This window comes from Fonsecaea pedrosoi (assembly GCF_000835455.1).
Source record: "Fonsecaea pedrosoi CBS 271.37 unplaced genomic scaffold supercont1.2, whole genome shotgun sequence".
Lineage (NCBI taxonomy): Eukaryota > Fungi > Ascomycota > Eurotiomycetes > Chaetothyriales > Herpotrichiellaceae > Fonsecaea > Fonsecaea pedrosoi.
Genome location: NW_013550614.1, coordinates 2066350 through 2079182, shown reverse-complemented (window position 1 = coordinate 2079182; position 12833 = coordinate 2066350). Strand labels below are relative to the sequence as shown.

The following is a 12833-nucleotide window of genomic DNA, read 5'->3' as shown; positions in this document are numbered from 1 at the left end:
GTATGTAACTGGTTGAATATACCCTGGTTGTGTTTAATTTTTGTTTCTTTTGAGTGGTCCATTTCTTTCACTCGAACTTGTAGCATAAAATCCGCGCGAGTATATCGAGTGACGGGTAACGAGTACAAGGCTGACAAAGTCAGGGACCTGCATCATCAGGCTTGGGCTCGTATGCAAGCCAAGAAGACAAATCGAAGTGAGGCACGACAGGAGTGTGATGTGTTCGGCTTGGCCACGAGGCAACAACACAAGGCTTACAACCACAGTGGATGAGTAGTATGGAGGTAGTGGTGTGAGCGCTCATGAGCAACTTCTCCAGGCGGTGTTGGCGATCTGTTCCAGGCCACAACCATGCCAAAGTGGGGGGGCGTTGGGTGGGTGATGGGTGATGGGTGACCCTGCATTTGTCCTATAACGGAGCAATTAGGGATCCAACGAGGGATTATTAGGCATTATTGGCATTATCAGGGCATCAAGGAAGAGCCTCACCGACCTTAGGTGTGTACCCCCCACCCCCCCAACCCGATCCTTTCTCGCCCGGAATGTCTCTCTGGGTAAAAGCCACGTGCCCACCCACTCCCCCGTGGTGTGACCGTCACCTTTTTCCCTCTCCATACACCTCATGTACCGAGTACCATGTACCACACCAAGTCTCTGCGGTACATGCCTCGTCCGATACACTTTTTGCTAAGCCCTTACACCCTCGATTCTGGAACACCGCGAGCAAATACTATCAAACCGCGCGTCCACGTTCAAGCATGATCGGCGTCCCATCACCCAATGCCCGTCAATAATGCTGACTGTCGAGGGGGATCTACGTGTCGCCTTCTTGGCCGCTCCGCTGGTGAACGGGATCTCGTTGGTTTTGGGGGTCAACGGTCAATGGTCATGCATTGTTTTGTGGCTCGGGTCTCGCCGTTGCCGCCCCAGACGAGGCTTTACAGACATGAGCAATTATGGAACATCTGATGAGGGTTTGTGGAATCACTTTATACCAGGGAGTATAAGAGGGCTTTCTTTGCTTTTTCCTTCCCCCCTTTATGTTTTTTGTACCAAGCCACACACAAACAGATTACCAAACATTGACACACTGACACACTCACATCGATCAAAGCTCAATAGCAGCTAAACAGCTAAACACACCAACACAACCTACTTTATGGCATCGTCAACAATACACACCCCCAACACCAGCAGCACATCTTCGATGAATATGCAGACAATGCACAACTACGGCGACGCGTGGTTTGAGAATCTCAACAACCAGCGGGAGCAGTTCGAGCAGTACCAAGCTGCACATCAACCGCATAACTACGGAGCTGCTTGGTTTGAAAATCTCAATGAACAGAGAATGCAGTACGAGTCGCAACACCAACCGCACAATTACGGCGACGCGTGGTTTGAGAATCTGAACAACCAGAGGGAGCAATACGAATCAGCACACCAACCGCACAACTACGGAGCTGCGTGGTTCGAGAACCTCAATGAACAGAGAGTGCAGTTTGAACAATACCAGGCCGCACACCAACCGCACAACTATGGCGCTTCTTGGTTCGAGAATCTCAACAACCAGAGACTACAGTTTGAGCAATACCAGGCCGCACACCAACCGCACAACTACGGCGCCTCGTGGTTCGACAACTACGAGCAAATGTGGAAGCAATGGCAAGACTCCAAGAAAGGTGGACGTGCCTGAGAAAGGAGACCAGGATCGATGAGATCAGATCTGATTGGAACCCATGCGAGTGGGAGTGCTGACCTGGTCTAGTCGAGCCAGCTCATGCATGTCATGTCAGAACCAGATTGGCCATTCAAAGCACCGACACTTATCACGACAAGTATTTTCACCTGATGCGTTATCAGCAAACAGGCTCACGGGTTTGGTGGATTGGCAACGGATCCCGGGGATATTAATTCATTGGACGGGACTTCAGGGGAGGCAGGCCACGGCGTCGGGGTCCATGGGTACAAGGCACAGGGTACAGGGTACAGGCTACTTTTACTGCACAGGGCCACGAGTACATGGGCACATGGGTACATGACTTTACATGTACATGGGTACGTGCACCGAGGACCTGGACGACATTAATGCTGAAGAGTCCGAGTCTTTTTGACTAACACCCTTCGAGAGAAATCCACAATATCATGACACACACACACACAAGTCGCAAGGCACAAGAGACAAGGCCACAAGCCAGAAGAAGATACAGAGATACAGATAAACAAAGACCTAGCTATGTTACTCGGTAGATAGGATAGATCCAGTGGCCATAATGTCGACAACTGCCACACGAATACCAGGTATTAGATATTACATGATACGCAATGTACTAATGAACAAGTTAAAAGATAACCTAGGAAACCAGTACTTGCCTCGTACAGACCCCGGCTGTCTCGGTCCTCAGTACAAGGGCAGTATAAGTGCAAGTCCACAGACCTGAGTTTTCCAGTACTGATATCAAAATATACGATATACCTACCTAGGTATCTATCTGCACTCAGTACATCCACTGTGCGCGTGACCATAATACATTAGTTATTTGAAGTACACGTACAGAAACAGGTCCAGATACCGGTACCCAAGTTCAAGTTCAAGTACGAGGTAATGGAGTTAGAGCATGAAGCACGAAGCATGACGAGGCTTCCGGGCACATGGAGTATGGAGTTACCTACCTCCATACCTACATACCTACATACCTACCTACCTACAACTACCTAGGAGTGAAAGTTGTATGTATCCATTGATTGTGATTTTTATTTTGTCATCATTACCATTTTTTCCCCTGCCTGGGTATATATATATGTCCCAGTGCTGGTATACTTACATACCTAGATACCTAGTCATGGCTAGTCGGCTAGTTATACGTAGGATATGTAGTAATATACCTCCCCCCTTTCCTCCCCTCCTCTGCCCCTCTCATATTGCTTTTTTGTTTTTCTCGTCAAATCCCGTCGTGTCGTGGCTGTTTGTGCCTTCCTCGTAAGACAACAGAGAGGTCCAGTCAGTCCTGTTTCTACCCCGAAAGGTGCGTGCGTGTGTATTTGTTTCGTGTTCGTGTACGTGTGCGTGTGTGTGTGTGTGTGTGTGATGAAAAGGTGCTGCGAAGTCCGGGAATCAAATGTGCCAACTAGCCCGGCCCAACCCAATCCAACGTAACGACATGACACCAACCGATCCAAATCCAACCTAATCCATCCCTTCCCATCCCAAGTGATTGCTGACGACTCGACCCGAAACCAAATACCGCCGGGACAATGTGGATAAAAACAAACCTGATATCATTTTCCCGTCATATCTGTGAAATATCTGCGAATTAGCGCCCCCAATCCACGAAAACACCCACTAGGTAGCAAGGTCGTCACGACCCACTGCCCCTTTCAATTCTAGCCTTGCTGTTTTCCCCTCCTCCCACTCACTACGACGCCGTGCCTTTCGTCTTTGTTATTCAACTGTCGAAGAATAAGGCCGCCGTGAGCATTTCCTCCAGCGCCGTTTTCCGCGGTCGCCGATGTCTCTGCCAATCGTCGCTGTCGTTGGCGAGATGGAGGTCCTGCGTCCGCACCCTCTTCCGCCCAAGTTCGCCAGACGACGAGCGCGTGTGGTTGGCCGTCGTCGGTGGCGGTGGTCCCCCTCCAACTCCTGCGGGACTTCTCGGCCTATTCTCTTCCTGCGCCCCTGAAATCACACTGCCAGACTCGGAGGTCTGCGCGGAGCTGGTTCCACTGCTCGACGTATATCCATGATCCGAAGCCAGCTCTGACAAGGCGGCCGTGGCGTTTTCGGGCATGGTGCGGTGGTGCGAGGGCGTGATTGGGGTGATGGGCACTTCACCGTGCACTTCGGGGAAATGGCTCGACTTCTGCTCCGTGAGGTGGTGCTCGTTCTCCTTTTGTAGGCGAAGCTGTTCTCGAATCCGTCGCATGGCATTCATGTGCTTGCGAAACCCCGTTTCAATGCCGTCCAAATTCAACGCCTCCGCAGCGTGGCCACCTGGACCGCCGTGATACTCGGGTCTCTGGTGGGTTGGCCAAAGGGTGGGGTACTCGTCCTGCGTTCTCGGCCGGGTCGAATCCCCGCGTGTCGAGGATGTGTTGTTTTCCTTTGAGTTGTCACTGACAAAGGTGACGGTCTCGATGGATTTGATCGCCCGGTCCGAATCGTGGGACGCCCCTGTGACTCTGCTTTGATCCCATTTCTGTAGGACGTTTCGGGTGACTTCGGACAGGACTCTGTATTCTTCGGTTTCGCTGGCAGCTCGGGCGCGGGTGAGTTCGGCGTGGGTCAGGCTGGAAAGAAACACATTCAGACTCTCGACCAGCATGGACAATTTCCTCCTAAAATCCTGCACGGTGAGGCCCTCGTAGTTCATGTCGGTGTTGGTGAGCCATTGCTTGACGGCGGTGCGATCTCTGGTCGAGGTGGACAGGTACAGCTTGACCAGGTTGTATAACGGCCGCAAGGCGGCGTTCAACGAAGTCAAAATTTTGGAAAATGTCAGAGCCCATCGTTTGTGGTCTGGTTGTCGATCTATGAGGAGCGAGGTGCTCCCGACGCTGTGTAACGAGTCGAGGCTGATGGCAATGGTCCAGACTTCGAAGCGAAGGTTTTCAAAGTCTTCAGACGCTTTTTGCATACCATAGAAGGTGTGCCATGCTAGTTTGCACGCTTCTGCCAAGGAGGTAGGAGACGGGCTCCCACTGAAACCGAGAGCGCGCGACATTGTTTGGCATAAGAAAAAAGGGGGGGTTGGTTTTAAAAAAAGGAATCAGATCGATCGGAAAATGGGTCTTGTTTCGCTTTTGAGCAGCTCTTCTAAGAAACCGATAGACAGTAAAGGCAAAAGAACGTAAATGTAGAGACTGGTTGGCAATTCCTCTTGCATAGTAATAAGCCTTGCTGTGTGGTGGTCTTAGCCACTGCGTGACTTGGGAGACACACTTTGCTGGTTTGTCTGCCCGCGCCCCCTCCCCGCAATGGTATGGGCGTGTTACCTGCTGGGCGAGAGAAATCAGGAAACCCTTCATATGGCTGCAAGGGGGATAGTGCGAAAAAGGTCTCGAATCGTTGCGCCACATGTGGTCTGACAATGCGGCGAATTACCCTCACCACCAACCCGTGCTGGGGGAGCTGACGAGTAAGAATTGGGCGTGGATATGATTTCCGTCGATCGAGCGAGTGGCAGGCCGAGTTGGTACGGCTCGACAGCGGGTGATCGATCCTACCACTTACCAAGTGGGCGGTGAGTGGGTAGCAAATCGGGAGGTGGATAGCCCAAAGGGACGAAGCGAAAAGGAGGCCCAAAGGCCTAGGCCTTAGGGTGCCTCAGTCAGAGGATACAAGTAGAGTATATTACTCACCTGGCGTCAAACCTTGGTTGTAGTGCCTGCGAACTACTAGTAAGCGGCTCATGATGACCATTTTCGGCATATTGACCAGGGGAGTGGACAGCCACGACAGCCAAATGTGCAATCTCAGGCTGGAATTGGTTTAAGGTGGTTGGGCTTTACTTTGTACAGACCTGGAGGCTCTCCAGAAGAGGAAGAAGTAGAAGAAGTTTATCGTGAATATTAATCGATCTCGATCCGAGTTCGGGGCACCAGATCAGCCTTGCCGAACGCAGAGTTTGGTAGTGACCGAGATGTACGAGTAGATAGAGATGACCCGCGGTGGCCATCGTTCAACCTCATCCTCCTCTTTGTTTGGCAGTGTATGAGGTAAACTGCGCAGTTTGAGTACGAGTAAGGCGTCCATGGCCATTCTTGTTGCGAGAGGAACAAGGACTGTAGATGGTTTCGTCATTGTGCAACTAGGCACTCGTACTCTGGCGCTGTATCATAGTAAGGAGTAAGAAGAAGGATGCAAATCCCCCTGGAAACGATCTGCGCGGTTCAAGTGAGTCAGTTCGTAAAGTCCAGACTTTGTCCGAGATGCTGTGATGGGTGAAGTTTGATGGTTGCCGCGAGGCCCGAGACGTGGCCTGCCACTTTTACTACCAATACGAGTGCTTGGCGAGTTTGGCTACTTGGCTACTCATTAAGAGATTGACTCCGACCCCGAAGTTGGCCCCGTTAAATCCCCGAGGGTCACTAGTAAGTAATAATGATACCTAAAAGTACCATTAGCGGTACCTGGACCAGCTGAGCTAGCTGCCCCCGGGCTCCAGGGTTGTCACACCACCACCACTTCGAGTCTCTCCCCTCCAGCTCACACCACCATCTCGCTCACTGTGTAGCACGTGTCTCCCGCTCTTCGTCAATACTCGTAGGCTGACATCTGACATCTTTATTCTCTCTTATCAGCCACATCTAACAAACTACATAACTGCTTGTCCCCACACAAGCCCCTACCTTGGTGATCTCTGCTCCGTGCTCCGTGCGTGATTGCGCAGACCATCGTGCCATCCATTCGCAATTCGGACATATTTCGAATCATCCGATTGGTATCTCCCCCCTTCTTCTCCCCCCCGCCTTGACCGTGGGATGACGGATGTGTTACGGAGTACTTGTAGAATATCAGATCATACGAATGCAATAATTAATGCAATAAAGTGCAATTGCAATAGTGTTGTATCTTCACTGCCAAAAGACTTGATAAAGGAACCTCTTCTCGCACATCAAACATCACTGAACCAGCCCATCTCGACTCGAGCATTTCGGTTCTATCTTTTTATCTCAAGCAACACTTAGCAGTGTCTTCTCTCACACACATACACCACAATGGAGTACTCAAAGAGTCGATATGCCTTCCAACCCACATCGTCGTCACCCTCATCATCATCATACTCCCACCCTCACTCCCGGCAAATAGCATATCAAATTGGAACCTTGTCGAGATCCAAGATTCAGAAAGAGGCGGCCAAGACGGCGCCTCACCTCCACCGCCTCCTCGGCCACGCCGCCGTCTACGACAACGCAGCCAGGTACATCATCAAACACATGCATGACTATACCCCAGAAATTGAGCGATCGCCGTCACTGGGGTCGGTGGAAGAAATCGAGGATGTCGATGACGACTTCTCCCTCGACGACTCCCTTGACGATATTGTCGACATTGTCCCCGAGGATGACGACGACGATGTCGAGTCATCAGCAACCACACACGAGTCTTTGCTGCAAACCGCCCAAGTGGCGTCTTTCAAGGGGTACGCTCAGCTCAAATCCCCCCGCCTCTGCGGCGTCGTGGTAACAACGACACCGCTGGTGGCGGGCGCCGGAGACGGCCACTGGGAGGAGGTGGAGAGCGACGCGAGTAGCACTGAGACCGAGTCCGACGACGATTTTGATCTCGACTCGGATCTAGAGGGTGACCTCCAATACGACTACTACGACCCCTCGGCCATCGAGTCTGCCTCGCAGTACCGCCACTACTATGAGCGCCACTCGGACTGGAGAGACGCGCACTCCTGCTCGAAAGAGTCCTCCTACAACTACAGCCCCTCAGCCCCGACGGCATACACGTACACGTACACGCACAGCGACGACGACCAACAACTCTGGTCTCAGCAGCCGCGCGTCTGGTCTCGAGAACAAGAAACCCGTCTGTTCGTCGAGGCTTTCGGCTGAGCCACACTTCCACACCTTCTCTACTCTTTTCAAAGCGATGGCGTCACTTTGGGATTTTCCTTTGTTTATGGATTTTAATCATGAAGCTCCCGGTCTGCGACTCTGCGTGACACGGTTGAGCGTTGAGCATTGAGCGTTTTGTTGTTATCTTACAAAGTCATGACGGTTCAAAGGTTTCAATATCCGCCTCTCCATCGCATTGCATTACATTGCAATTGCCAAAAGGCGTTGATGATGAAGATCGTACGGGCACGAGAGCCGCAAGGGCGGTCTCAAGGACATATACCTAGGTATAGCTGTACACATGATACCCTTCTAGATTTCCGACTTGGAATCTAGCAAAACCAGAGAGGAACGAGATTAAAATCAATTATCTGAAAAAAATTACTTAACAGTGTTGAATGTTTTTTCTCTCCAAAAATGGAACTAGAACTCAATGATGACCCATGAAATGATCGAGATGGACGGTCCGAGGTACCGAGTCCAGCATAATTTGGTGACGGAACGAACTACCAGGTCCTGCTTGGTGGGAAATAGGTACCCTCAACTGCAAGTACTTGTACGACCCGACTCGTCCGCATCTTGCATGTACATGTACATATGCAGACGCAGATGCAGAAGTAATAGTATCACACACAGTATTACGATATACAATACACACTACCTATGTATAGACCTGGCCTGGGAGCCACGACGCGAGAAGAATACCTAGGTAGGTAGGTAGATATTCCCGTCGTCACGATGATGGGTTTTTGTTTCCCCTTCGTCAAAAACGCCCACATGTAAAAGTACATCTCTGCCACTCATGAGCGGACCGTCCGCAGCATGCAGAGTGAGTGCACCCTGTCATCGCCTGGTAAAACCGAACCAACCAACCAACCCACCCAAAAACAGAACATATACACACAAGCTATAATATTCAAAAAACTCCGACATTGTTCCATGATTAGATTACACCATTGGCGCGGTACTCTCGGCTGTGGAGGTCCGGTGCGGTGACGGGTTGCTCGCGTTGTGCTTGCAGCAGGCACAGTGTGCTTGTCTTCCGCGCCTGGTGAGATTTTCGGGGTGTGAACCGACTCTCCAAAGGGTAGGGTAGTCGAGCTCGATGAGGCGGAGGCAGAAGCAGATGACTGCGGAGCCCAAGAAAGATACCCTACATCCCTCAAATCAGCAAATGAAAGGGCCACAGAATGGGATGGTAATGCTCACAGATTGACAATCATAAATGCAAACATGGCTTTGACAAGCTTGCAATCGGTATCGAAGAGCGACCGGGGAGGCCGGCCATCAAAGTATTTGGTCTTGAAGACCCGACATGAGTCCGTGGCGTCGCCATCCCACAGACCAATCAGGGTGGCCCAGGCAGCCACAAAGAGGATATCAAAGACGGCGGAGACGGAGAAGAACAGGGCCCCTCCAAAGAACATGGGCAAAATGGTGATGCCCGCGTAGACGGTGCAGATGCAGGCTATTACCACGGTCGCGGTGGCTTTCCGTGGCACGTCTGCATCGACGTCTGCTAGACCACTCATGACAGCGGCCATGAAACCAATGATGATGATGGACCAGACGCCTTCTAGCACGCGAAGGCCGATTTCGGCAATGCGGAGGAATGTCTCATCGAGAGCTCTGGAGAGGTCGAGTTCCCTTGTTCTAAACTTCATTGTCGGTGTTGGTGGGAGATTTGTTAGAAGATGTTTTGTGTCGAGTTAAATTCGAGACTGTTGTCGATATAGTTGATATAAGTTGTCAGCCTCAGACTCCATGCCTTGTGGTCGACAACTTTATATCACAGCAAGTACACCACAACACACATCATTTGCTCGGTATTTTAGCCCTCAATAAAAAAAATCACATGGTGTACCTTACCACCTTTGTGAATGTTAAAAAAAGGCGGCAATATCCGTACATTTTGTCCTCGTGGTTTTTGCTGGTGTAGCATTACAAGTATGGCGTGAGGTGCGAGTCAGGTGAGTGCCAACGTTGATACTCCTTGGTATGTAGGTACCAAGCAAGATGAGGTCAATTCACTCATGCGAGTCAAGATGATTATGTAAATATCGTCTTCTTGTACCTGAGTGCTGAGCATTGGCCCATTAGCATCATTGGCGTCGGTATTGCCAACCCGACCTCTGTTGGTCAATAGTGAACTGGGCACAAGTACCTCGTACCTCGTACGGCTTCTTCGTTCCGAAATATAGTCATCGTCCTGAACTCTCTGAGATGACGTGTGATCTTGGCAATTACAAAAGTAGTTTGAAAGTGTAGGCGGTACCATCCATTATTCATATCCTCCGAATTAACTGCGTCTCCGAAGTTAAAAGGGGGGAAGGCACCTAGGAAAGCCTCGCACAGGAAAAAGAGTTTGCCAGTCACGGTCGCAATGAAGGAATTCCATTTCCAGCTGTCAAGACAGTATTTGTGCTTTTATACAAGAACAAGTGCTCTGTAGGGTGAGCGGTGCCTTAGTCGTACCTGTCCCAGCCTTGCCCTGCCACGCCCTTCCATGTCCGCACCAGGCATTCAGATCCCGATATACGAGCAAGTGTCCGCTGGACCGATTCGCCGTGTCTTACAGAGGCTTGGAGTGGTGCATCTGGTGGGTGTGGTATTCTGCACGTTTCTGTTTGCTGACAAAACCATAAAGGACCGAGCATGGGCAAAATATCCTCTTCCAGCATACTGTATACTGGTACAAGAAATGTCAACGAGTAGCCAATGTGCCTCAGATTATATGGATGTCTTGGCGGGCATCCACCAGGCTCAGTTGGCTCACTAGGTGTTAGGGGCCACTAGGCTATGCTTCTGTGGGCGTTGGGGACCGCCGTGGGTGCCCTTGGTGCCCCTGCGATATACCCTGGCACCCTGGCAGCCAGGTACCCGAGAACCCTACAGGCTCCGAGCCCCGAGAAAGCCCGCCATAGGGCAGCCCAGAGCAAGCACATGCATCCCCAAGAGGGAGTAATGGGCCATTTCCGCTTTCTCGGGGGCCCAAGGAGGAAACCCGGAGCTGCTTAGCCCAGTCAGTCTTTTATCGTGCCCTATCGTGCCTTGTGGCCCTGTCCCTGCCTGCGCCCAGCAGTTTCTCTCTTGTGTCTCTCAGATGACCCGCAAACCCATCTTTTCCTCCCTCTTCCTCACCAATGACATGCCTCTTTCTCCCACGGAGACTACCGTTTCTGAGTGCCGTTCGCGTCGTGAGCGTGTCGAACTGGTGGTCTGACACCTGTTTCCGAGTCTCGGTTCCTGACTCCTACTACTATGGAGACCTCAGTTGGAGACTGTCTTCCTAGTCGCAAATCGCGTGGCTCGTTCGGACTTGCCTCTCCGCTATGATGCAAAAAGAACTCTGTTTACAACGTTCTCATAAGCAACCGCCTTTCCACCACCAGCAGACATTGTGCCACTATGTGTGCAAATCAACCCACACTTCAAGAACCATATTCACCTCACATCACAGTCAATCCACCGACAACAAAGGTTTGAGCCTACCATGGCCTACACACAAACATACCCCCAATACCAGCGACCTTCATACCCGGATCAAGTACGTTGGCACTTTTGTTCTGCCAGCTCCCCTTTGCCACAGTCACTAATTGATGCAGCAACCAAGCTGGAATGGTGTTGAATTCGCCTCCTCCAACTCCTTTGGGAACTATCCTCAGTATCCGAAGGACCAATCTTACTACGATTCCAACCCTGAGCTTCCAACCGAGCAGAATGCCCCGTCCCCCGTCTATTCGCAGTATCTGAATTTCGATGCTGCTGGTCAGGACTCTGGGCTATCAGCAACAAATGATACCATGTCCTCAGAACCATTCTTCAATACTTCGTCAATCTCAACAGACAACTCTCAGCAATTCGCCGACTTCCCCATCAAGCCCGAGCCGGGCTATGAGCAGAACGACCCGTCCTTCTCTTGCGGGCTTAATCTGATTCAGGGTGACAACCTGTCTCCGCGTAATTGTGGAACAGTCCCAGCATGCCTGCAACTCCTCAACAACCCTGAGATGGAAGACTTCAACCTGTCAGCCCTCTCACCGAAGATGTCCAACCAGGACGAGGAACTCACAAGACTGCCATCCAGAATCAGTACCGGTAACGTCAAACAACTGAGAAGGGCCAGTAACGACAGCCTCCCCAAGACACGAGGTAGGCGGGCACGCAAGGGTTCTTCGAGCGATGAGGAAGCGGCGCAAGCCCGAGCAAAACAAGCCCACTCGATCGTCGAACGACGGTACCGTGACAACCTCAATGGCAAGATCATGCAGTTGCACCGCACGCTGAACGCTATTGGATCTCCCGCTCGTCTGGCCGGCCTCACGACAGACGAAGCACCGGGTATGCACGACCCACGAACAAGGGTGCGCAAATCCGACGTCATGACAGACGCGGTCAACTACGTCCATCAGAGCGAGGTGTCGATGCGGCACATGACGGATGAGATCAAGCGACTGAACGACAGAGTGCGGACGCTCGAGAAGCTCGTCAAGTGCGAAGACTGCGCCCTGCTCAAGCAAATGGTCCGACTGCAGCTCCAGTCGCAACAACAGGCGCAACAAGCGCAGCAGTCACAGATGTCGATGCAGCAACCATAATGGCAAGTCATCAGATCGACTCTGGCGAGTGCCAAATATCTAGCTGCGATTACGCATCCGACAAAAAAACTTTGTTGAATCCATTGGGACCACAGGACCATACCGCGCCTTCCAGTGACGAAAATCGAAATCACGACTCCATCAGTTACGAGCCACCGCCGCAAGACGTTGTTCTTTTTCCCTTCTCTCGACGATACGTAGTGTCACTCACGATCACGACTTATGGCTTTGGTTACCATCATTCTATCGTGGGAGACCATTCACATACCCACACGGGATTAATGCCAATTCTTGCGGTGACGACTTCATCTCCTAAGAGATTCATTTGAAGAGAAGCAGAAAAAGTTGTGGCATGAGGGAACAGGCCTCTGAAGAAAAGTTTACTTTCATGGTTTGAAGACTGCGGCGGACACTTCTACTACTGATTCGAATATGAATCTAATACCACGGGAGAATTGTCGGTGCTACATCTGTTCTACAAAGCTTCAGAAAGAGAAGGAACCCCAGAAGAAAAGCTACCTGTTACAAAAAGTACAGCTTGCAAGCAAATCTGGTTATGGGAAAAGTGAGAAGGGAACAATCCAAGAGGATTTCTCCCTTTCGTTGTTGTTGGTCACCACTTGTTTTTAATTGCTACGATACCCACTACACGCACAGCCGTGTATGAAG

The 12833-nt window shown here is 51.1% G+C and overlaps 5 protein-coding genes across 5 annotated transcripts; 3 read left to right on the top strand and 2 right to left on the bottom strand.

Moving 5' to 3' along the window:
- Window positions 1-1222: 1222 nt before the first annotated feature.
- Window positions 1223-1696, top strand: Z517_02701 (uncharacterized protein; the record flags this gene model as incomplete). Its single annotated transcript, XM_013431810.1, has 1 exon — window positions 1223-1696. One exon carries the CDS (start codon window positions 1223-1225, stop codon window positions 1694-1696), a length of 474 nt encoding a protein of 157 aa, XP_013287264.1.
- A 1750-nt stretch (window positions 1697-3446) lies between these two features.
- Window positions 3447-4721, bottom strand: Z517_02700 (uncharacterized protein; the record flags this gene model as incomplete). Its single annotated transcript, XM_013431809.1, has 1 exon — window positions 3447-4721. The coding sequence occupies one exon, from the start codon at window positions 4719-4721 to the stop codon at window positions 3447-3449; it is 1275 nt and encodes a 424-aa protein (XP_013287263.1).
- A 1996-nt stretch (window positions 4722-6717) lies between these two features.
- On the top strand, window positions 6718-7563 carry Z517_02699 (uncharacterized protein; the record flags this gene model as incomplete). Its single annotated transcript, XM_013431808.1, has 1 exon — window positions 6718-7563. One exon carries the CDS (start codon window positions 6718-6720, stop codon window positions 7561-7563), a length of 846 nt encoding a protein of 281 aa, XP_013287262.1.
- A 946-nt stretch (window positions 7564-8509) lies between these two features.
- Window positions 8510-9230, bottom strand: Z517_02698 (uncharacterized protein; the record flags this gene model as incomplete). Its single annotated transcript, XM_013431807.1, has 2 exons — window positions 8510-8696; window positions 8776-9230. 2 exons carry the CDS (start codon window positions 9228-9230, stop codon window positions 8510-8512), a joined length of 642 nt encoding a protein of 213 aa, XP_013287261.1.
- Window positions 9231-11059: 1829 nt separating this feature from the next.
- On the top strand, window positions 11060-12164 carry Z517_02697 (uncharacterized protein; the record flags this gene model as incomplete). Its single annotated transcript, XM_013431806.1, has 2 exons — window positions 11060-11113; window positions 11172-12164. The coding sequence occupies 2 exons, from the start codon at window positions 11060-11062 to the stop codon at window positions 12162-12164; spliced, it is 1047 nt and encodes a 348-aa protein (XP_013287260.1).
- Window positions 12165-12833: the final 669 nt, after the last annotated feature.